This window comes from Pipistrellus hanaki (genome assembly GCF_964339955.1).
Source record: "Pipistrellus hanaki genome assembly, chromosome: 2".
Classification (NCBI taxonomy): Eukaryota; Metazoa; Chordata; class Mammalia; order Chiroptera; family Vespertilionidae; genus Pipistrellus; species Pipistrellus hanaki.
In genome coordinates, this window is record NC_140504.1 from 163,342,750 (window position 1) to 163,368,498 (window position 25,749).

Sequence of the window (25,749 nt, forward strand, 5' to 3'; positions counted from 1 at the left end):
GTCTGGGGTGCGAGAGGGCAGCCTGGAGAGCAGGAAGCCCTGAAAATAAGGACGCTCTGTGGTCGAATTTTCCAACATGCTGGCAGCCAGTGTCCTGTGAGCTTTCCAGCTTCTTGGCCCGGAGATTCAGTGCCAAGGAGCGCCCAGCAGGGGAAGTGTGTCGGGGAGGCCAGTCTGGGGTAGGCTGAGGGCTGGCCCTGTGCAGAGACCATAAAGTCTGGCTACAGGCCCTTAGCCCCAGGCTGTTCACTAAGTCAAACTGGGGACCTGCATTTTGAACTTGGCCTCTGAGAAGGTGTGGCACAATTTTCTCTTGGAGGCCCCCACCCCCACCATAAAATGCAGCTAACTGGCAGCATTTTAATTTCTTGAAGTGCTCTTGAACCCATTGTGGTTTTGGGTAGGTTGTTATTGTTTTTTATTTTTGGTTTTTTGATTTTCCAGAAGACATCATAAACCTCACTTGTTTGACATGAACAGCTATCCACCTTTGTTTTTCTCTGTGCTTGGGCATTTCTGAGCAGGCCCATGCCTTGAGTGAGGGGATAGGGAAGTTGCAAAATACCGATTTCTAGTGCACCATCTCGCGTGGCAAGTAGTTGAGTGTCGACCTATAAACTAGGAGGTCACGGTTCATTTCCCAGTCAGGGCACATGCCCGAGTTGTGGGCTCGACCCCTAGTAGGTGACGTGCAGGAGGCAGCCAGTCAATGGTTCTCTCTCATCACTGATGTTTCTGTCTCCCTCTCTTAAATTAATTAAAAAAATAAATAATAATGCACTATCTCCCTATAGAGTCAGGAAGGTATTTTGAACCATAAAAATGCAAATGTGTATTGCTAAGTTTGTCTTCAATGGATTACAGGTACTTTCTGGATGCAGCTTCACCCCCTTTCTCACCTTCCCTTTCTCCCACTTCAGCCATAATCCCACCTGGCAAACCCAACCTGCTTGCTCTTTCAGGCTTCAGGTCTTCTACATGCCCCTCCACCTGTCATGCACCCATTTTGTCAACAGCCAAGCTCCTATTTGTTCTCACGTCTGGCTTTCTGCACTCCTCTAATCTGGTTAGTCTTTCCCTCCACCTGCCCTAGGGCTGCCCGATTCCAGCAGTAATCATGGGGTGTTATCACTGTATTTCCTTTTCCATCTTTTCCACTGGAAAACCCGGGTCTGTTTATTCATTTATGTTTCTCTCAGGCATGCAATAAATAATTGTTGGATGCATTTGGGTAAAGACAAATGAAGATTAGAGAAAAGGCATGCGATCAAATAGAGTTCGTCTGAAAACATCACGGGCTTCTTGTGTCGGGGCTGGGTTCCCAACTCAGATCTGATATGCATTAGTTGTGTGACCTGAACAAGCTTCAGAAGCTCTGATCCTCGAGTTTGTCCCTATCTTCAAGGGCACAACTCAGAAGCCCAGGGTCACAGTAACGGAAGCAAAGTGTGCATGCTGCTGGGCACAGTGCCTGCAGACAGAGTAAGAGATTGAGATGGAACCTAATAATTTAAGGCACCTTTCAGATTTTTTGGTCTGGAATTACTTCTAATTTTTCCTCAGCTCCCTCCATGCATAAATACATCCAAATACTTTCTAATCAGCTCATTGCAATTCAGAAGAACACATACCAGTATTGTTGATCTATGCCATGTGCCTAGGCATAGTGACAGAAGCATAAGTAAAAAAACAAATACAGATTTGTTTATGCCCCTGAGGGCCTCAAGTGTAAATGGAAGGTGGGTTAAACAGACACATAGATATTTTTAATAAAATTAAATAAATGGAAAATTAGAAGTAAGCAAAAGTTGCTATAACACATGGAACATGTACTCTTAGCCCCACCTGAAAGAGGCTTCTGGGAGGGATTGATAATTCAGCGAAATCACAAAGATTGACTAAGTTTAGGCAGGTGAATAAGAACCGAAAGGCATTCCAGGTAGAGGGAATAGCATGAACAAATGCACAGAGGCAAGGTCAGTTTCACTGGAGGGGTGAGTTAGAGGCAGGAAGTGGTGGAAAAGAAGCTGAAGATATTATAAAAGCAGGAAATAATCAGAGGGCTGAAGGAATGAATAATTTCTCATCAGGGCAATGGGGGATCATTAAAGGGTTTAATAATGAAGTGATGTAAGAACTGCTCTTTAGATGTCTCGTTGACAGAAGCGAAGTTTGTAGGACATCTCCTCTAGGGCATTACCCCAGAAATTTAGCTGTTCATTTCATCCAATACTTGGCAGATATTTATTGAGTGCTTGCTAGGACTAAAGCATAGTGCTTGAGTCCATGGGCTCTCCAAAGGTATGCTCTTCTACCTGTTGTCAGGAAGCTCACAGATTTAGGGAAGATGAGGCATCTACTTGTGTGATTACAGTAGAGCATGGAAAGTGGTAAGTAGCATACACCAAAAGAGATTTGTCAGCCACAGCGCTTTGAATGAGTCCAGGTTACCTAGAGTGTCACTCTCCTGCTCATAGCCTTTCCAGACTTCCTAACGATTACTGGACAAAACCACAATTCCTTACCTGGACCATGAGTCCTACATGCTCCTGCTCTAATAGATTATTCCAGCTCTTACACACTGCACAGTGGGAGCTATCATGGGTGCACTCCAGGGACAAATAAAGAAGAGGAGGAAAGCTTAACCAGGGTTGGAATTCTAGGCACATGTATTCTTACCTTGGCACAAATTCATAGGAAGTGGGAAGGAGGCAGGAGAGTTGATGTATTCCAGAGAGTGGTGGGACCTAATCTGTGTGTGTGGAGAAATAAAGATGGCAAGGGGTAGTAAACAGAAAAGACTGTTGAAGCCCAGGGGTTAATCCTATCAAACTACTCAAACGGTTTGCTGGAGTGGGGTGACAGAATAGGCAAGTGAAGTGGGTGAGATGGGAGGTAGTAATCCAAGAGCAGGATCTTTGACACCTATCTGCTGAAAAAGGTCCAGCTACTGGGATTGACAAAGTCTAAGGTGTGTCTGTGGACATTGTGGCTGAGGTGGGTGGACAAAATCCCAGGGTGTTAGAAGGATTATCTAAATGGATTCTAAATTGCTCATTGTCAAGGAAGGGAAGGGGGGGAGAGAGGAGTGAGGCAGGTGCTAAAATCTTCAATAAATAAAGAAGAATGACCATGGATGTTTATGGCAGCAGGAGGAAGGAGGGGGTTTGGTTTAGAATGCTATTAGAAGGAGTTGGTGTTTCCTAGAAAGGAGAAATTTTGTGGAAGTGGCAATGAGGAGCTAAGAGAACGTTTTACCCACCTCCTGGCCCAGGAGTGAGGAGTGTATAAGAAATATCCACACTTGAGAAAGCATCTGAGGAAGCAGTGTCTTTATGAAGATACCAGTTTGAATCAGAGCAAGAAGGTGAAGGTCATGTTCATAGAAGAGATTGAGGACATGAAGAATTTTGCTAACTACTGGCTGTGAGTTCCAGACAGTGGAAGGGATGGGGAGGTGAGGGAGGGGTAAAAAATATGGTTCAATTGGGCATATGAGAGAGATCTGTGGGACATAAGGACCTGTGTTAGTGGGCCAGCTTGGCTTTCTTTTAAATATATAAATTTATTTCAAAGTGGAAGGAAGAGTGAGAGAGAGAGAGAGAGAAAAACATAATGAGGAGAGAGAATCATTGATGTGTTGTGAGGGAGGTATGGTGCTCTTATTAGGACCATGCAGGACTGTGTGGGTGGCTTGAAATCAGCAGTGAGCAGTTCCATGGCTGTGGGGGAGGTGTTTGGTAGCATGCTGAACTTGGGGCACCTGCCTTTTAGTATACTGCATATGAGGAGCAATCTTACCAAGAGCACAGACCTGGGTCAGACACTTTCCAGGCTTTGTATACACTTACCTGCAACCTATGACAGTCCCGTGTGGTGGGCATTCTTTGCCCCATTTTACAGGTGCAGAGAACTTTAGTAGCTTGCTCAAGGTCACAGCTCTTGCCCATACCGAACATGAAGGATGAAAAAGAGTTCTGATTTGACTTGATGGGAAATGGGGTATGCAGCTATTCTCACACCTTTGTGATGTAAGCTTCTAACCTTTCCATCCTGTGTCTGCTCAGAGGTCAGATGGGAGGCTTTCAAATAGCACTTCTATGCTCTGTTGTTCCTGCCCCTTCCTGGGGGCTTCAGAATGAATCACTGGTACCTGGAACATGACTGTTTTGACATTACTATGGCCCTTGGAGGAGTGAAATTTGGATCGAAGCCCTTTTATTCCTGAAGGATGCTGTTTTTAATGGCCTTTTATTTCTCTCCATCTTAGGTAGGACTTGACAGGTATTACTGCCTCTCTTATTAGGCTCATAATTTTTTGTTTTCTATTGCCTTCTCTGTGCTTTGGACTTTAAGCTTACATTTTCCTTAAGGCTCCTGCACTCATGTACCAGAAGGAGAATGGTCAGTGTGTGGCAAACCGCTGCCATTTATGTTGCCATACATAAGGAAATATTCAGCAACTTGCAGAGAATCAAAAGCAAGTTGGTTTTCTTTTCTTTTTAAATCAAGAAATCTGCATCAAAACAGTGTGTTCCCCTTTTGGTACTTATGTTTTCACTTTTTGAATCACTACTAATTTATTGAGCATGTGTGGGCCTTACTAACTGCAGCTTGTGTTGTTGTGTGATGTGTGCTGCTATAGGTGTGAGTAAACCTAGGGAACTATAACATGGGAGAGGGTCACCCAGCAGCCTGCCACAACAGGCAAAATGCAAGAGGGTGGAGCAGCTGTCTGTACCATCCTAATAAAAGAGTAATATGCAAATTAACCATCACTCTGCAACAAAAATGGCGGCACCCATAGACACAAGATGGTGGTGCCCAGTCCTCTCAGGCCCAGAGAGGGCTGCTGCTGAGAGCAGGCAGCACGAGGCCCCAGCTGTTGGCCTGGGACGTGCCTTCGCACCTTCAGCGCGCCATCCGCACCCAGCCTTGACCCAGGCAGTGGCCTGGAGGCAGATGCGCACCCCAGGCACAATCAGCTCCCAGCTGAGACATGGGCAGTAGCCTGGGAGGCAGCTACGCACCCCAGGTACGATCAGCTTCCAGGCATGACCTGGGCAGTGGCCTGGGAGGCCGCTACACACCCAAGCACAATCAGCTCCCAGGTGTGGAGCCCATGCAGTGGACTGCAAGGCAGCGCACCTCTGCAACCCCCGTGAGATCAGCACCCAGCTACAACCTGGCCATAGGCCTGAGAGGCTGCTGTGCCCTCCCCCCATCCCTCTTACCCTCTTAACACCCCACCCCCATGTGCAATTTGCTCCTAGCCTTGGCCTGGGCTGTGGGCCTGGGAAGTGCCTGCAGCTGCCTATCCCCACCCTCCCTACCCTCCAGTGATTAGCTCCCATCCACAGCCTGAGGCAGGGGATATAGGATTGGGAGGCAGCTGTGCCCCTAAGAGCTATCCCTTCCCTGGGGCAGCCTGGGGTGTCAGCCTCCAAAGGGCCTGTGCCCCCATGGAATGATCCCCCACACACACACCTATAAAAAGCCTTGGAATTTCCCTTGCCCCCAGTAGAGTGATTAGAGACGGAAAAGGAATAAAAGGAGAAAAGAAAGAAAGGACAAAAGGTGAAACATCAAGAAAAGGAAAGAGAAGGAAAAGAAGGAAGAAATAACCACATGATCTCACCTTTCCAAGGTCTCATGAAATTCCTGTTTAACAAGTTTATTTTATGACACTTTTAGTTTGGGTTTAAAGTTTTACTGGTTTGTCAAGACCACGGCAGGTACACTGTCCAATGTGTCAAAGAAAAAACTGTATGTAATAAGGAAGGAATATCAGGCTGTCAGGGGAGGGCAGTTGGAAACTATCGGGCCAGCAGGGAAACAGTTAGGCATCAATCAGACTGGCAAGTGAGTAGTTAGGGGGTTATCAGGCTGGCAGGCAGAAGTGGTTAGGGGCAATCAGGCAGGCAGGTGAGCAGTTGGGAGCCAGCAGTCCTGGATTGTGAAAGGGATGTTTGACTGCCTAAATAGTGCACGAATTTCATGCACCGGGCCTCTAGTCTATATATGTAAAAGCCTATAGTGACTGGCCAATAGCTACAATGTGTACTGACCACCAGGGAGCAGATGCTCAATGCAGGAGCAGAAACCACAGGCTTGGAAATATGGAACAGATTGATGAATCTCGAAGGGAAGGGCAGGAAGAGATTAACCAAAGATCTTATATGCATACTAGAGGCCTTCAGCCTGGCCTGCAGGGATTGGGTCCAAACCAGCTCTCTAACATCTCCTGAGGTGTCCCAGATTGCAGAAGGGTACAAGCCAAGCCAAGGAACCCCACTAGTGCACTAATCATGCACTGGGCCTCTAGTATGTTATAAACTAGAAATCAGGACAGGTGATTTTATGCTCATTTGTAGATTCATTTTGAAAGGGTTTAACACCAAATTGTATTTTATCTAATTCTGTATTTTCTTATCACCTTTTAAATTGCATGAAATCAGGACTACCTTGAAAATCCAAGGTGTATGGTCGCAGTAGCAATATAATGTATTAAAAAATATAAAACTATCCCAATTATATTAGAGCCAATGTTTTTCTCATCTCAGAATAAATAACCAAAGCCCGAGAGAGTATTTTCAAAGCAAATGTAAATTGCTTTCCTGGGATTTTTATTTGTCTATTTGTTTGTTTAAAAGATGTGGTTAGAGCTACATTTTCTACATAATTTCTAAAGTAAGTGTGACATGTACAAAATTGATTATGAAATGTCTATGAGGTAGAGTTAAATTTGTAAGGTATACTGGCAGAATAGTTAAGACCAGTCCTAGAGACAAAGAGACTTGGATTCAAATTTCCATACCATTTTCAAACTGTGTAAACTGGGAAAGTTAATAAATTCTGGGGCAATAACAATACCTACTTTACATGGTTATTGTGGAGACTAACATGCACATAATAGTTGCTGCTAAGGATGATGAAGATAGGAAAAACAGAACATGATTAATTCTCTGAAACTTGCAAAGGGAAAATAGACTTCCCAAGAAACTAGTATTACAGAATTTGTGCTCCTTTCATCAAGTATTAGCGTTAATTCTAAAAAAAATAGTAGCCTCTCTCCCTGCCCCCCCAACCCCCTGCAAATTTCTAGACCCACCAACAGATTCTGAAGTTTAAGGAGTCCAAGATAGAGCATGGGTTCCAGATCCTTAGTATGAATTTGAAACCCAGGATTGACCCTTCCCTACTGTGACCTTGGACAAGTTACTTAAGCTCTAGGTGCCTCACCACATATCTGGGTTTATATCTTAGAAAAACATGGGGTTAAACATAAGTCTTAAATAAAGTAAGTATTTAGAATAGTGCCTGGCACACGGCAATGTCATATAAGGCCTACTAGAGGCCCAGTGCATGAAATTTGTGCACTGGGGAAAGGAGTGTGCCTCAGCCCAGCCTACACCCTCTCCAATCTGGGACCCCGTGGGGGATGCTTGACAGCTGGTTTAGGCCTGATCCCTCTCATAATCTAGGACTGCTGGCTCCCAAACTGCTCACCTGCCTGCCTGCCTTATCACCCCCTAACCACTCTCCTGCCAGCCTGATTGATGCCTAACTGCCCCCCTGCTGGCCTGGTAACCTCCAATTGCCCTCCCCTCCCAGCCTAGTCTCCCCTAACTGCCCTCCCCTGTTAACTTGACCAGCCTTAACTGCCCTCCCCTACAGGCCTGGTCACCTCCAAATGCCCTCCTCTGCAGGCCTGGTCTCCCCTAACTGCCCTCCCCTGCCTGTCTGGTCACCCTTAACTGCCCTCTCCTGTAGGCTTGATCACCTCCAACTGCCCTCCCTTGCAGACCTTGTCTCTCCCAACTGCCCTCCCCTCTTGGCCTGATGGCCCCCAACTGCCCTCATTTGCAGGCCTGGTCCCTCCCAGTTGCCCTCCCCTGCTGGCCATTTTGTGGTGGCCATCTTGTGTCCACATGGGGGCAGCCATTTTTGACCACATGGGGCAACCATCTTGTGCGTTGGAGTGACAGTCAATTTGCATATTACTTTTATTAGATAGGATAGAGGCCTGGTGCATGGGTGGGTGCCAGCTGGTTTGCCCTAAAGGGTGTCCCATATCAGGGCGGGGGTTCCCTTAGGGCGTGGGGCAGCCTGGCAAGGGGCCTGTGGTGGTTTGCAGACTGGCCACAGCCCCTGACAACCCAAGAGGAGGTCCTGGTATCTGGGATTTATTTATTTTCTATAATTGAAACTTTGTTGCCTTGAGCAGAGGTCTAGGCCAGCCAGGAAGCTTGGCTTCCCCCATTGCCAGGGGAAACCCAAGCTTCCTGCTCTCTCCAGCTCCATGGCTGCTGCCATTTTTGTTGAGATTTATTTATCTTCTATAATTAAAACTTTGTAGCCTTGAGTGGAGACCAGGGTCGGCCAGGGCGGGTGGGAAGCTTGGCTTCCTCCATTGCCGGAGAAACCCAAGCCTTCTGCTTTCTCTGTGGCCAAAGCCATCTTGGTTGGGTTAATTTGCATACTCGCTCCTGATTGGCTGGTGGAGCATGGCTTGTGGGTGTAGTGGAGGTACTGTCAATTTGCATATTCCTCTTTTATTGGTATTAATTATTATTATTCTTTAGGTCCCTGAAAAATAAATATTAAATGAGAGGCCTCTGTTTGATGAAGTCTTTCCCTCTTAGTTTGACTAAATACATCCATCCTATCTAATATAGAGGGAATATGCAAATTGACCTTTACAAATATGGCAGAGCCCACAGTGGAGGTGGGGGTTTCCTTAATACAAGATGGCTACACCCAGAGTGGAGGCCAAGTTCCTATTACGAGCCTTAAGGAGCAATCAGCAGGGATCTGAGGCTGCATAGCACTAGACCAGGGCTGGGGTCCTCAGGCCGCACCCCCCACCTGGTGGGGCTTGACAGGGGACCTGAAGCTGCACCCCCCCACCTGGTGCCAGTCCAGGGGACCGGAGGCTGCACCCCCTGCCCAGCAGGGCTTGATGGGTTGGAGCAGTCTGGGTCTGGATCTCACCCAATGTGGGTGGGACTGGCCTGGTCTGGGTCTCACATGATTTTGATACATGTGCAGGTGGGTGGAGACTTGACTCTGGGTCCCAAGGTGTGCCCCAGACTCTGGCAGGAGGAAGATTTTCATATACATTTAACTAATTTTCTTTCATCTCTGACATTTCTATTATTGAGAAAGGGCAACTAGCGATATTAAAATATTTCCTCTGATTAATTCCCTTTTAATGTGCATGAATTTTGTGCACAGGTCACTATTGTATATATAATACTACTGCATTTAAAGAACTGGAATTTAGACTTGGGGGCATTGCCACAGGTCCCCTGGTGCACCATTGGGATGGGGGTTGGGGGTGGCCTGAGGTCCCCATTCTTCTGAAATAGCAATGTCTTTTGTTTCTTTTGGCCAGTTGCTACCTTCTTGGTTAATTTCCATATCAAAGAGATAACCCTCTTCTGTTTAGAGGACACCACTCTCTTTTATCTTAGGCTGTTTCCACAATATCTTTGGAATCATTCTGATCTTTGCTTCCCCTGTGAGGTATTTGCAGCTTGCCCAGCCCAGGTCAGAAGTCTATTTTGGGGTTATCATCTGTCATTATAACATTAGATAATTTGTTTCTGTGTGTATTCTAAGATACCCTTGGAAGAGGGGGAGGGGTGTTAATTATGTAGTTACAGTTCACAAACGTGAACCTGCTCCTTTTTCTAAATATTTGGCATACTGATTCATTCATCAAACAGAGGATAGTACTGAAAGTAGCACAAGTAAAATGTTGTACCTCTCTTAAAAGGATGCTGAAAGACTTATAAAGAAAGGGTTCATCCATTTATCAACTTTTTATTGAGCACCCACTATGGGCAAAATATACTCCTAAGTGCTGTGCTGCATCAGTGAGCACATCCTGACTCAGGTACCTGTCCTGAAGGAGCTTACATTCTCTGGGAGGGAGATAGATAGTGTGATCAGTGCTGATAGGTGCTATGAGGGAAAGCAAACCAGGATGTATTGTTCAGTGTTTTGTGTTGTAGACAAACAAACCTCTTGTTGCCACTTGGAGAAAAAGAAAAAAAGGGATTTATAATAGGTTATTTCAAGAATTTCCAGAGGGGCTGGGGATTAGCTCTTATGCTATAGCTCAGGGGAAAATCCAGCATCCACATGGTATTGCCCCGGTGGGAACCCACTGATTTGCCCAGTTCACAGCATGGGAATGTCTGCCTCAGCTGCTCCACAGAGGATTGGCTCCTCCCCGTATTGGCCACACCCTTCTGTGCTCATTTCCCATGTCTCCCACGGCTACCTCTGCATGGCAGAATTCTAGATGAAAGATTGCAGTTGTGATGTTCCCAGCCTGTGTTGAGGAAGCTTCACTAGAAAGTGTGAAAGGAGCCAGTCTGCTCCCAAAGTGAGGTAGGAAGAGAACAGGGGAATTGCTGTTATACACAGAGTGGTCATGAAAGATGTTTCCTTTAGAAATGGCATGTAGCTTCTAGAAATAGATTCCCACCTCCAACTCCCAAAATAATAGCTTAAGTTAAAAAGTTCTATTTTCCTACATAAGAACTCTGGAAGTAGGGCAATAGATGAGTCTATCAGGAGCCCAGTTTTTTTCCACTCTCCTCTCCACCATCCACCATCCTTAGGATGTGCCTTTACCTATTGGACTTATTGGTAAGCAGAATAATGGCCCCGAAGATGTGCCTGGAACTTGTGCATATGTTGCCTTACAAAGCAGAAGGGACTGTGCAGATGTGATTAAGTTAAGGTCTTGAGGTGCAGAGAATGCCCCAGATTATCTAGGGGAGTCCAATAGGATTACAAGGGTCCTTACAAGGAAAGGAAAGAGGGAGGTGTGGTAGGGGAAAAGCAGAGGAGATGTGACAGTGGAAGCAGAAGCTGGAGTATGTGTGACTACAAGCCAAAAAATGAAGTAGCCTCCAGAAGCTGGACAGGGAAGGAAAAGGATTCTCCTCTAGAACTTTCAGAAGGATCATAGCCCTACTGTCACCTTGATTTTAGACTAGTGAGAACCCCTTCTTTTCCCCCATGAGTTTATTTGAGCCAAACTGATGACACATGCCAGGAAGCAACATCTCAAATGCTCCCATGAGACCCATTGGGGATTCTGACCTCCAGAAATGTAATTTAATTAATATCTCTATTTTAGCTTTTAGGCTTTTCTGAATTTGCAGTAACTTGCTACAGAAACACTAGGAAACTATTATAGAACTCCAGCTCTTTCCTTTATATTCTGGGGTATATCCCGCTGAGCTTTTCTAGCAAATTAACCTAGTGACTTCTGCTGATGTATTAATGGTCACTGTTCTCTGGAAGTGAGGCTGGGAAATTTAATTGGCATCTAGACACATGGCTGCCCCAAACATTATAAGAGTTTGTGACTAAACAAGGGAAGGAAATGGAATTTGGATAGGCAACTAGAATCTCTGGTAAGGATACCAAACATAAACTTGGCGTAGGTAAGAAAACAGCCTCGTGAAGGTCTGTAGGAAGACTGTCCAAGAAATAACAGGCTTTGTCACAAAATAGACCAATAGACAGTGATTAAATAAACAGTCATAGAAATAACAAAGTAACACAGGAACACACTGAAGGCCACCACACATGACTGTGTGATGGGTTTCCTGGACAACAAACCCATCCCCTTGTTCAAGGCCAGTGCTTCCACTTTTATTCATTATCCCCAACCTCTCTTCCTCATCCCCTGTGGGACTTGGCTGCATTAATCATTTTTCACCTTTTAGTCTCTCCATAGGTTCTTTTCCATCAACCTATAAACATGCTCAAATCTCTGCTACCTGGAAAAAAAAAATTCTGGTTGATCCTAAATTTTCTTCTAATTACTCGTCTCGCCTTCCTTTGTCACGACTGCTTCCTAAAAGAAAAATTTTATTCACTTTTTTTATTCCCTCACCTTTCATTCACTCTGGAGCCCACTGCAGTTTTGTGTCTGCCATGACATTCTTTTGCAATGTTCATGAAAAGGTTTCCATCTTGACCAATTCTATATTATCTTACAGAACTTCTTAGCTGGACTTGCCACTGCCAGGCACTTTTTCCTCATTAGTACCACCCATCGCTTTTCTTTCTCACCTGATTAACCTCATACTTCTTTGTTTCTTCCCAGACTTTTCTTATTGGCCTCTGATATTGTCTCATGGCTCTGATTTCACCACACATTCCCCTGTGTGAACCCATCCAGTCCTATGATCTCAACAAACACCAATAATAATAAGAGCTAAAATGTAATAAGTACTTATTATGTCTCCTAAGTACTTTATCTGTACATATTAATTTAATCCCCTGAACAACTTGTCAAATGAACTCAATAAGAGTCTGGAAGCTTTGCTATAAATAAACAATAGAGATTTATTTAAGGGTCTTAGAGTTTGCAGACTGGGAACACAGCTAGGCAAAAAACCAGAAGTGTTTCAAAGAAGAAAGAAAAGTTAAAAGTTCTTTCAGCAAAAGTGTTCTTGAGAATTACCACAATGCCATCTTAGCTCTAGGTTTGGTCCAGAAGGTTACTAATTAGATGACTGGAAGGATGATGTGTGCCAGGAGGTCTTGTCATGTCGTGATCATCTGGATAATGGATATCATGCAAAAGTAGTCCTGATTACCTTCAGGAGGTAATCACATGGCCTACACATAAGAGTCCTTCAGGGAGTAATCAGAAAGATACTTGGACATCCAGATGTATATCCAGGCATTGACAAAAGAATGGAAAGTTCAAAAAGTTCCAGCTTCCAGGCTAGTTAGCAAAAGAATGGAGTCTGTCCTCCTGTCTCACCCTTCATGTTGATACTTTTAGCAGCTTGGTTGAAGTGAGTCCATTTCATATATTCCCTGTCTTTCCTCTTTCCTCATTTCCCCCTTATGATCAGGATTTTTCTTCAAAAAACATCATAGATCAAACAGTAGAGGAGACTAAAGGGTGAATGCTTCCTTAAACCCATGGATATCAAATAGTGTGTCTCCCTATTCAACCTGGGGGTGACCAAGGCCAGAGGTCTATACCATATACCTTTTGTGTTTCACCAGGATTACCCAATCTTCTTTTTCAGTCTGTCTCCAACCAATGAGAACTTTTTAAGGTTATAACAGAATTACATGGATGGCTGTTTGCAACATAAAGAAGCTGAAGAGCTTAAATGTCACTATCCAGGAGTTAACCATACAAATCCATTCCAAATTTGTGTATATTGTCCAGTTGTCTGGTGGTTTTGCCAGGGTCTCACTATTTGTTGTCCTTAAGGCCGTGTGAACAGGAGCATTATAGGAAAAGAAACCATGAGCAGTTTTCATGGTATTGTTAATAGACCATTTGTCAGTTATTTTTGTCTTCTAGAGAGTATTTGTGTGGAGAGAGAGAGAAAGAACATTGATGTAAGAGAAATACATTGAGTGGTTGCCTCCAATACGTGCTCCAACTGGGGAATGAACCTGCAACATAGGTATGTGTCCTAACTGGGAATCAAATCCACGACCTGGAGTTCGGGATAACTCTTCATCCAACTGAGCCATACTGGCCTAGCATTTGTCAGGTGTTTTTTATGTAATATCAGCTGAACTTGAAGTTGAACTTTGATTTTATTGTTCTGTAATCAAATAATTCTAAAGATTTTTAAATTTTTAAAAATTGATTTCAGAAAGAAAAAGAGAAAGAGAGAGAGATCAATGATAAGAGAATCGTTGACAACTACCTCCCACAGACTTCCTACTGGGGCTGGAACCCAAAATGCAGGCATGTGCCCTGACCAAAATCAAACCAGTGACCTCTTGGTTCATGGATGGACACTCAACTACTGAGCCACACCAGCTGGGCTATAATAAATTTTATAAGGTTTTTTGATTAGTCCCTTTGGTAGGGGAAGGGAGGATCCACTAAACTAAACCTGAAGTATTAGACATTGGTATTTGGCCATAAACTCAACAATTACTTTGGCTTTTATGTTAAGCAAAAGTAGAAGCCCATTGAATAAAAACATTTCCATTAAAAGAATAACAAAAAGGAATAAGCAGAAATATAAAATCATTTACTTAACATTCTAGGGTTGTCTTGGGCTCTTTGTTTAAGGTAATCCACCCTTTTTAAATGAGAAATTTGATTCTATGATTCAACACCTTTTAGCAGCCAAGGATCTGTCAACAAAACCCAATATCACCCTTTTCTTCTGAGCTGCAGAGTCTCTGTGTAGATGTGTCTCCCAGTACACAAAGCCTCCAGGTCAGAGGGTTAGAGATCATGTTTAAGTTCATTAGTCTGTCTATTTTATTGTTATTGAGGAATTCCTCTACCAACTTGGTGTTATGTTTCATTATTCTAGATAAGAATTTTACAGTATGGCATTATATTTCCTTTTACTAATATTGAATCCTTCTAACAGGAAATCAATTTCATAGGTCTGCCAGTAATTATCTCAAATGGAGACAAGTTGTCCAAAAGGAGCGGAATGTAAATTCATTAGTGTAATCGGTAGAGTGCTTAGCCAGGATATGTTAAGACACTCAGTAAATATTGCCAGTGAGTTTTGATTATTCCATTTGTCCCTTATACCAGCCCAGAAGATGAGGGGTAGCAGGTACAATAAAAATGCTGTAATAGCCAAATTTCACACAAACATGTTTTAGTATTTGTCCTGTGAAATGAGTTCTGCGTCACAGTGCAGTTCTAGGGGAAGACCCCAAGGAGGGTCCTAAAAGTATTTTTGCTATGGCTTGAGTAGTTGTTTTTCTACATGGGAAAGCTTCAGTGCAATGAAAAAACATGCACATTGTTGCTAACACATTTCTGCATCTAGGTCATTGAATAAAATTAAGTTGCTATACAGTATTTCCCAAGACCCAGTAGGTATGGTAAAATGTCCTATGAAGCTATGTAAAAGTTTTCTAGGATTATGTTTGTGACAAACAAGACATTTCTTGTACATGTTTTAGGCAGTTTTTGAAGAGGGGGTTCCAGAAATACTGATGGCCGTTTTGAAGAATTTATTAGTGTCCTAATGAGTTAACTCATGAAAAGGAAAAGTCAACTGTTTCTCAAATTGCTTCTGATAAAACTGTCTCTTATGTAGTCCACATCAGAGACCCAATCCTTAGTGGTATTTACAGCCAACTCCCAGCCTTTTTTTTTTTTTTTTTTTTTTGCATTTCAGTTAAGGAAGCTCACTGCTGTCTTTTTTATACTAATTTCTTTAAGGTCAGTTTGGAAGACACTGAAGCTAATAATTGTGGCTTTGGCTTTTGCGTCACAGCAATTTTACAACTTGATCTGCCATTGCATTTCCTTTGGCTAATTTTGAATCATCTTTCATGTGTCCAGGAATCTTTATAATAACTAAAGCTTTTGGGAATCAAATCGCATCTAATGGGCTTTTTACATAAGTGCTATGTTTTATTGGTTTTCTGATGAGGTTAAAAATACTTCTGTTTCTTCAGCATTCCACATTCATGAGCAAGTCCAAAGGCGTATCTGCTGTTTGTATCAATATTGGCTGTTTTGAGCTTTGATAATATACCAGGTATGGTCAGAATGAATAATTCAATTTGTTTTAGCAGATTTAGCCTGTAGGAGTGGCTTAGCTTCAAAGACCTTAACCTCAGAGGGATTGGTATCCAACTTGATAATATCCTTCTAAAGAATTAAGATATGAACCATTTGAAAACCAGATTATTTCAGTGTTTCCAAAGGATTTTCCTTTGAGTCAACTCAGGATTAATACTTGGTCTGTGAGTTAAATACAATCAAGATCAAACTTATCAGTTCAGGGAATGCAAAGTTGCCAGATTCAAAATGTTACATTTAGAAATAGTAACATTAGGTGGAGACAATATTAAAATTTTGTAAATTAATCTAATCTACACAGAGACAAATGTTGGGTATGATGTTATTTCCACAAAGCTTTTACAACATGAGGTACAAATACAGTCAAAACCTGGAACTAATTTTTTAATATCTGCATTAGCATAACTGTAGCTGCACTCAGGGAGGGGTCCCTTTGCCACAGAGTCCAGCTGTTGGCCTTCAGGTTTAAATTGATCACCATGTTTTTGAGAAGGCAAGCCTAAAGCATCTCTTTGCTTTTCATGTACAATAAAAAGAAAGCAGGAAACATAATTGGGACATTCTAAGACAGGAGAAGACAGGAGACTGCCTTTTTTTTAAATTAATTTTTATTTTTCAATTACAGTTAATATACAGTATTATATTAGTTTCATGTGTACACCCTAGTGATTAGACATTATATAACTTACTAAGTGATCATTTAGCTAAGTCTTGTACCCATTTGACACTATACATAGTTATTAGAATATTATTGACTATATTCCCTATGCTGTACTTTACATCTCCATGATTATTCCTTCTTGATGTAGACCCCAATAGTGGTTTGGTGATGATGAATTCCTTTGATTTTTTCTTATCTGGAAACTCTTTATATGTCCTTCAATTCTAAATGATAGCATTTCTGGGTAGAATACTCTTGGTTGTAAGTCCTTGATTTTCATTGCTTTGAATATTTCTTGCCACTCCCTTCTGCTTTGCAAAGTTTCTGTTGAGAAATCAGCTAATAGTCTTATAGGAGCTCCCTTATAGGTAATTAACTGACTCCAAAAACAAAGGCAACAAAATAAAGAATAAACTACATCAAGCTAAAACTATTTCTGAACATCAAATGAAAATATCAACAAAATGAAAAGGCAACCTACAGAATGGGAGAAAATAGTCATAGATCATATATCTGATAAGGGGTTAATATCCAAAATATATAAAAAATCATACAACTCAATAGCAAACAAAAATTTTTCTTTTGCTGTTTTAAAGATTCTGGTCTTTGTCTTTAACTTTTGGGATTTTAATTGTGATATGCCTTGGTGCATGCTTCTTTGGGTGAACACAGGCCAGGGGGGGGGGTGAGGAGGCACACCTAGAGTGTCCATATTGGGTGATCAGGGAGGCTGTGCAACTAGACCTTACACAACACCTACTATATAAGGCCATTGTACAAAGTTCAGGATACAGGAGACATAGCAGCTCTACCTAGTACATAGAAACAAACAAAGGGAGGCTGCCAAAAATGTGGAGACAAAGAAGTATGTCCCAAATTAAAGAACAGAAAGAAACTCCAGAAAAAGAACTAAACAAAATGGAGACAAGCAATTTACTAGATCAGAGTTCAAAACAGTGGTTCTATGAATGCTGTATGAACTTAGTAAGAACTTTAACATTTTAAAAAGGGCATAAAATCATAAAATAAAACCAGTAAGAAAGGAATGCTACACTAACTAAAATTTTAATAATTTACAGAGAATCAAATGATGAATAATCTATAGAAAGTAAAGCCAGGAATCAAATCAGCAATTTGGAATATATGAAAGCAAAAAACATAACAGTAAACAGAAAAAAAATCTAAAAAAATGAAGATGGTGTAAGGAGCCTTTGAGACAACTTCAAGCGTGCCAACATTCACATCATGGGGATGCTGGGAGGAGAAGAGAAAGCAAAAAATTGAAAATCTATTTGACAAAATAATAGAAAACTTTCCTAATCTGGTGAAGGAAATAGACACAGTCCAATAAGTGCAGCTGTTTCCATATCTTGGCAATTATAAATAACTAGAGGCCTGGTACATGGATTTGTGCATGGTGAGATCTCTCAGCCTGGTCTGTAGGGATCAGGCCAAAATCAGCAGTGCAACATCCCCCAAGGGGTCCTGGAATGTGAGAGGGCACTCAAAGTTATCACTCGGCAGCGCCTGTGTTAAGCATCTGGCCCCCTGGTGGTCATAGCTACCTGCCTAGTCGGCCAGTTAGTTGCTTAGGCTTTCATATATATATATATATATATATATATATATATATATATATATATATGCTGCAGTGAACATAGTGGTGCATCTATCTTTCTGAGTTAGTGTTTGTTTTCTTTAAATAAATACTCATAAGTAGAATTGCTAGATCATATGGTAGTTCTATTAATTTTTTAGGAACCTCATTACTGTTTTCCATAGTGGTTGTACCAATTTAGGTTCCCACCAACAGTCAACAAGAGTTCCCTTTTCTCTACATTCTCTCCAACACTTGTTATTTCTTATTTTTTTCATAATAGCTATTCTAACAGATGTGAGGTGATATCTAATTGTGGTTAAATTTACAGTCAGAAAGCAGAAGGATTGTTGCCAGGGGCTGGGGAGCTGTGTGAGAAGATAGGAAATTGTTATTCAGTGAGTGTAGACCTCTAATTTTGAAAGATGAAGAGAGTTCTAGTCATTCACAACAATGTGATCAAAAATTTGTATCAAGAGATTTATCAGCAATTGTTAATACTGTCTCCATTATAAGTGGTTTTTATATGTTGTGAAGAAATCAAACATATCCAAAGGGTTTCAAAGAGGATACAGTTGTTTTTGTTCCATCCTACATTCACAATAGGAGGATGATCTTGCTCAATAGGTGAGCAATGGCATTACATTGGCACTCACAGCCCTTGGCACGCACAGTGTAGTCAGCTAATTGTGCTGCTTGTTTCCTAAAATAATGAGACTTCTATTTTCTTTTATGCTTTAGGAAAGATTAAGAAACTTCAAAGAGCTCCAAGCTAAATTTCAAAAACTTGATGTACCATCCCTTCCAGGACCTATTAAATCCCTAACAGGTGTTTCTCCAAAGGGTGACATTGGAAGCACACAGTCAACAAGGATTTGGGCCAATGGGAAACACCTCTCATCCAACCACAATCAGCCCCCACCATATTGTTCCAGTGGTGAACCCCAGTCTCTTGAACCCCAGAAAATGAAGTTGGCACCAAGAAGTGATATTCAGAAATGTTCTAATTCCCCGGGACCTCCAAGAAGGTCTACTCATTCTGCAGAAAATTCACAGAAGGCTTCTCTGCCTTTAGATGTGAATTGGTCAAATGCTAAAGTAGCTGGTAAGAAGAAAGAGGTGGCCAGTACCTTCAGAGACAAGCTCCGGACCTGGGAGAAGTTTTCATCTCAGAAAAGTGACATGTCATCAGCCCTTTGCCTTGCCGATTGTGGAAGTGGGGCTCTCCATCCAGAAGATCAGAAAACCATGGGGCTCACTACTCCAGAGGAGCCCAGGACAAAGCTGGAAATAAAAGGCTCCCAGACACTTCCTTCCCAGAGGCACTTGATAGCCCAACGAAAATCACATGTCACCTCAGAAGATCCCACATTTCTACTTTCTGGACATGGAAGGAAGAGCCTAGAAAAGGGCAGTCCTGAGAGGAGCCCAATGGGGAGCACCTGCCAGCCTATCTATGAGAGTGAGCTTGCCAGCCAGGCCCCAGGTGAGAAATCTAATATCCACAGGTGTTTGGGGAGAGCTCACTGCAGTCTTCCAACTTAAAACTGGGGAACTTGAGAAGGTCACATGTGTGACCTCAGCAATCTTTTCTCTGAACACAGGTATTACAAGAGCATCTGCTACATTGTAATTTCAGGTTTGGAAAAAGTGATTAATCTTTTGGAATTATATAGAGAGACAGTTTGAGCAAACTTGGATTTGAAACCTAGTTCTGCTTCTTACAAGATGAATGAACTTGGGCAATCTGCTTAACTTCATAGAGCCTGATCTGCTCTCCTACAAATCATATTCATCACCAGTCTTTCCTGTCTTAGTAAACAGGACAATGTCCTCCTGGTCGCTCATGCCCAAATGTAGGAGTTATGCTCTGTTCCTCTCTCTCTTCATTCTTTGCATCTAATCCATCAGTAAGTTCTTGGTTCTATTACTAAAATATGTTCTATATCCCTCAACTTTTGCCCTCTGCCCACACTACAGTCATCTCTCACCTGGACCACTGGAATGGTCCAACTCATCTTCCTGCTTTCACACTTTGCTCTTATATTCTGCTCTCTTCCTAGCAGGCACAGTGATCCTTCACAACATAAGCTGTAATACATCAGGCTCCTGCTCAAATTCAACTCCATCTATCTTACAGTGTTCATGTGATCTGGTCCTTGACTACCTTTCTTACCTTCTCCTCTCTCATTACATTGGCCTTCTTGCTGTCCCTTAGATATATCAAGCAGGTTATACCCCAGGGCCTTTGCACTAGCTGAGGAACACTCTTCTCCCAGGTCTCTGATACCTGACTCAAACATTTCATCAAGGTCTCTGTTCAGTGTCACCTGCTGTGAGTGGATCCTGAGGATCATTCTATCTAAAATATCCATCACTATCTTTTTACATTGATTTGATTTTAGTTATATCACTTCTCCCTACTTAGTATATTATGTATTGGTTTATCCTAGTAAAATACAAGTTACATAAGAATAAGAACTGTGTTTACCACCATATCCCCAGAATCTAGAAGGACAGGGTGCCAGGGTCAGTGGTTCTCAAAGCATATTTATTGAATGACTAAAATGGACTCAGGAGATGGATGGATGAATTGCCTGCTTCTAATCTCTTTGAACTTAAAATAGCATATAAATTACTACTCATCTCATGGCCCTGCTTCTTTTGATCCCTGTTTATGTCTCTGACTTACCTCCTACCTCTTCCCCTGGCTCACTAGCCCATAGTCAACATACTGGATTTCTTGCTGTTCCTTCAATAGACTTTGTTGTGACTCGGGAACTTTACTATTGCTATTCCCTCTTCCAAAAAAAACAACAACAAAAAAAAAACTATTTTTTTTTTTATATACTAGGTTCATGGAGGTCACAGTCAAGTAACTCTTCTGGATAAATCTTTTTTAGCCGCCTATCTAAAAAGACCACTTGCTTACCCCAAGATTTGCATTCTTTTATATCATCCTCTTTTTATTTCCTTTATAGAACTAACAGATCTTGTTTGTTTACATGTTTGTCATCACTCTCATCTTATTAGAATAAAATTATCTTATTTGTTTGTTTACATGTTTATCATCAGTCTCGTCCCGTTAGAAGGAAAATTCCTGAGGGCAGAGTTCTGTCTGCTCTTATTCTTGTTCAGCTCTACCTGCAGCACCTAGAACCATACCTGGAATATAGTAGTCAAGTAATTACTGATGAAAAGATGGAAATGAAGAGGGGATGAATGCGAGGAGGGTTATGTGGGAGGGAAGGAGGAAGGATGGATTGATTACATACCTGGTAGAACTGTTATGAGGATTAAAAAAGATAACCCATGCAAACCACTGAGCACACTGCCTGGGAATAATTAGGGGCCCAAAAAGCAAGTGATTATTTGCTTTCACTATCATGTCCTTAATTTGATAAAGACTAGAATTACTGACATTGGGAGTTATAGCCTCAGAAGAGAGAAACTTTGGCCCTGCTGGGAGGGCAAGCACAAAGCCCTTCCTGCTTGCAGAGGACAGCAGAGCTTTGAGAGTCTCACTGGTATATTTGGGAAACACTAGCCGACTCTTACATCATTGTACCATGTAATTAACCCCTACTTTATGTAAATCAAAAATCAAAGCGCTTTGGTTAATATAAGAGTTTGCATTATTTTCTGGAGAAGCAGATATGATTTTCATCTGTAGTATTGGAATTTCTGTTGAGTTGGCTTATTAGTGCAGAAGGATAAAATATGCAAAAGTGGGATTATCCTGCCTAATTTTAGGACACAAAATCCACAGCTGCCTAGGTACTGCCAAAGTCAGCCTTGAAGCCTGTGTTAGGCTATGAGCCCTGGAAATCAGAGATCAATTCTGATTTCTCTTTATAGCACCCATGTTATTGCCCATCATAAGTGCCTGAAGAATCCCTTCAGTTATTGTGCATTTCCTCTGAATTGGTCCCTGTTCTTGGTGCTGGGGAAAGGTCAATGTGGCTTAGCCCCTGCCCACAGGAGCCTACACTCAGTGAGAAATTAAATCAGCCCCTTTAATAAGTCACAACACTGCTAGAGAGGTGTTAACAGTGTGCTATGGGAATATAAAACAGATTCCTTGATTTCTGGGAGCATGCAAGAAAAGCTTCTTAGAGGAGGTGTCATTGCAGCAGGGCTTTAAAAGAAGAGTTGAAGTTTGGCATGAGAGAAATAAGGGAACAGCATTCTAGGAACCAGGAACAGCATGCACAATATCTTGGATATACAAAAGCTTTTGAAGGCTTTTAAAATCCAATCTGGGAGCTGAGAAGCCAATGATGGGAGTGAAGGATGTTTGGGCTTCAGGTCAGGGAAGTAGGATAATAAAATCTGGTAAGAAAATAATTTGGAAATGTTGATTGGGGCTTGTACTGTTTAAATGCCAGACGAGGGAGCCAACAAAGGGCATGCTGAGGAAATGGCACTTTATCCTCTGGGCAGCAGGATGGTGACAAGATCAGGGCCGTGCTTCGATCTGGACACTCTGGCTACTGGGTGCAGTATAGATTTGGGGGGAATGGGAATGAGGCAAGGCAACTCATCAATTTCTCCCGACAGGCTATAAAATGGAAACAATTAACAACCTATATTGTGGCTTTTTGTGCTCAGAAAAAGAGCCAGATGTCAAGCATCACCAGCTTCTCAAAACGAAACCACTGCCTTCTGTGGAGTTCCTGGGTCCTCCTCCCGTGAAGCCCCCGAAGCCTCCAGGAGTGAGCCTCCAGGCCTTTCTGAGGCGGACAGCTGCAGTGCCCAAGACCCCCAGGGAAGGTAAGAAAATGCACAGCCCTCACAACCCCACCACCACCACATAGTCAGCCAGTATTCCCCAGCCACCTCCCTTTCTGCATGAGCTCCTGGTGACAATGCTGAACTGCTTCTCCAGGGTGGGACATCCATCACTGCTTATTCTCACGTAGAGGCTGTGGCAGCTTGCCCGGGAAATGACAAGCCTGCGGGAATTGGTCCCTTATCGCTCCTGAGCCAGCCTGCTTCCCTAAGAGCCTCACATTTGATCACTGGGAATCTGTCCAAGAGGAAGAAAATGAAAAGGAACAGGGCGGGGAGGCGGAGCACCTCTGTGTTTCCCACAAAGTCTGTGTTGTCAACACAGCCTGAGCAGTAGAGGAGGGGGAGACAGTGAAAGGGCAGCAGTCAGTGTGAACTTGACCTGCAGTCATGATGGCGGTCCCTCAGGCCTCTGCGATCTGCCTGCAGTAATTCACTCAAGGGCTCCCACCCACCCCCACTGGTCCCTTCCAGGACTGAGACACCTTGGAAGCCATTTCTCTGTGCTGTGATGTGTCGAACTCTGACACATGAAGGTGCCCTGCTCATCCACACCCCCACTCCAGACTCATCCTGTTGACATTTCAAATACCTTTGTTCTGTCTGCTCTAATGAAACAAGGGAGGGGAATGTAGGGAGGACTGGCTAACATGCTTTACTGTGACCATGAGTGCTGGCAGACAGAGCACTAAATGAGCTACTTCTAACTCATTGGTTGTTCGTTTGACTGCTCTGAGCAACTTCATGGTTAAATTTCTTTAACTCGGTGGTTCTCAAATTTTCGTGTGCATCAGAATCACCTAGGAGACCTGTTAAAACACACTACAAAGAGTTTCTTACTCAGTTGGTCTGGGTTGGAGGCCTGAAGATTTACCTTTTTAACAAGTTCTCTGCGGTTGCTGATGCTGCTGCTCCAGGGACCACGTTTAGAGAACCACTGCTATAAGTCATCTTAGGTTTCATCTTACAATACAAGAAAATTCAATATAGAGAAACAGGGCTCTTAGCATTATACATTAAGAATATGGCGCCGGGACCGGTTTGGCTCAGTGGATAGAGCGTCGGCCTGCGGACTGAAAGGTCCCGGGTTCGATTCCGGTCAAGGGCATGTACCTTGGCTGTGGGCACATCCCCAGTTGGGGGGGTGCAAGAGGCAGCTGGTCGATGTTTCTCTCTCATCGACGTTTCTAACTCTCTGTCCCTCTCAATTCCTCTCTGTGTAAAATCAATAAAATATATTAAAAAAAAAAAAAAAAAGAATATGGCCACCTCTATATCAGGGAAGTTTATAAATGTTAAATAATTTAGGGCTCAAACCATCTCTCTGAAAGGGAAGAAGGTTGTGAAAGGAGATAAAGTACTAAGTCTTTTATAATAAAATGGGCTTTGTAAATTGCAGCCTCCCCTCCACACACACACACACACACACACACACACACACACAATAGCTGTTTAAGTTTGGGTGTGTTACCCCCTGAGCCTCATTGTCCTTGCCTGTACATGGGGATGATAACAACACTCACCATATAGATTATTGTGAGGATAAATGAATGAGATGAGGCATGGAAAGACTTCATAGTTATTGTCACACCAGTAAGAGCTCAACAAGTGCAATGTATCATTTCAAGCATGCATTTTCTTTGCCAGGCCCTGTGACAGAAGTGAGATTAAGAGAGAAACCCAACAGACATCCTGGTACTCCAGGAAGTCAAAGTCTAATACAAGAGAGTGTACTCATGATTGAGTACCATAAAGTGTGGGTGGGGACTGCAATGTAGGCAATGATCCCCTGGATGCCTGGGAAGGGAGGCTTGGGGCACAGATGAGTTGCCAAACACATTGTGTCTCTAAAGTCAGGTCATTGCACAAACACAATTTGCTTTAATCAGGCTGTCGCTACAGTCTCTTTTTCACTCTCCCTTTTGCTCTTGCAGCAGCTGTGAAGAAGGGCTATCTGCCTCCAGAGAGGTAAGTACCTGTTTCTTAATTGTGCAGGAGTATAGCTTGCCAATGAGGCCACTGAGCCTGCCCACAAGCAGGACGTAAGCACAGGCCAGGAATCAGTATTTCCCCAAAGGGGTGCAGGAAGAGCAGATGCAGACGCGACAAACCAATTCTTGTTTTAGACGAGAGATTAAATAAACCACATTTAACAACAATGCTGACATTAAGTTGCAAAGATGGTCCTCTGAGGTACTTTTATTTATTGTACAGTTGGGTTCAGTAAATTGAAACATTAGCTTCCATAGTAATAAATTGAGTTAGAGGCCACAGAAAGTTGAGGGCAGCTGGCAGGATGTTTGGAACTGGTAATGGGACAAAGACCTTTTATTTTTGCTGCATTCATTCTAAGAATTTTTCCATGGAAATGCTAGGTCATTAATTCACTCAACCAAATACTGTTGAGCCCTTTTAATGCATTCACCTGGCTACTTAATACAGATTTTATCATTTCATCTTCTCAAGAAGGCATCCACGTTGCTGACACTGTCTCCATTTTATAGCTAAAAACACTTGGGCTCAGAAAGTTTGCCACTTGCTGAGCTGTGATTCTAACTCAGTTGTGCACAAACTATTTTTTATTGTGATATAATTGATGTATAATGTCTAAGTTTGAGGTGCACAGCCTGTTGGATTAATACATTTATGCATCTCAATATACTAGTAACCACTACAGCAGCTTAGCTAACATCTTTATCACCTCATATAATTATTTATTTTTGTATGTGTTGAAAACAGTTAAGATCTAGTCTCTTAGCAATGTTGAAGTTTATAATAAGTATTTTTTTTTTACTCTAATGACTAGGTTGTGCATTAGATCTCCAGAACTTACATACTAGGTGCAAGTTGACTGGATTGCTCCTATTGTCTGGGGTTCAGCTTGCATCTGGTTGATGTAGGATGACCTTGGTGAGGATGACCTTGGTGCAACTCAATTTAGTACCCTCATCACATCCTCTGGTGAGCTAACTGAGGAATGTTCTCCCAGCAGTGGCAGCAGACAATGCCAATAGCACAAACACTTTCCATGCTTCTGAGGTATCACATTTGCTGACCTCCTATTGGTCAAAGCAAGTGACTTGACCAAACCCAGCATCACAGTGGGAGGCACTGAAATTTGCA

General features: G+C 42.6%; 1 protein-coding gene across 1 annotated transcript in view; it reads left to right on the top strand.

Moving 5' to 3' along the window:
* Positions 1–25,749, top strand: part of FYB2 (FYN binding protein 2) — a gene marked incomplete at its 5' end in the record, with an annotated part of 89,186 nt that overhangs the window by 11,503 nt on the left and 51,934 nt on the right. Inside the window, 3 exons of the mRNA XM_084873815.1 lie at positions 18,577–19,321; positions 22,396–22,608; positions 24,561–24,594. Of these exons, the coding sequence (XP_084729941.1) occupies positions 18,577–19,321; positions 22,396–22,608; positions 24,561–24,594 (992 nt within the window). The remainder of the gene's footprint in view (positions 1–18,576; positions 19,322–22,395; positions 22,609–24,560; positions 24,595–25,749) is intronic.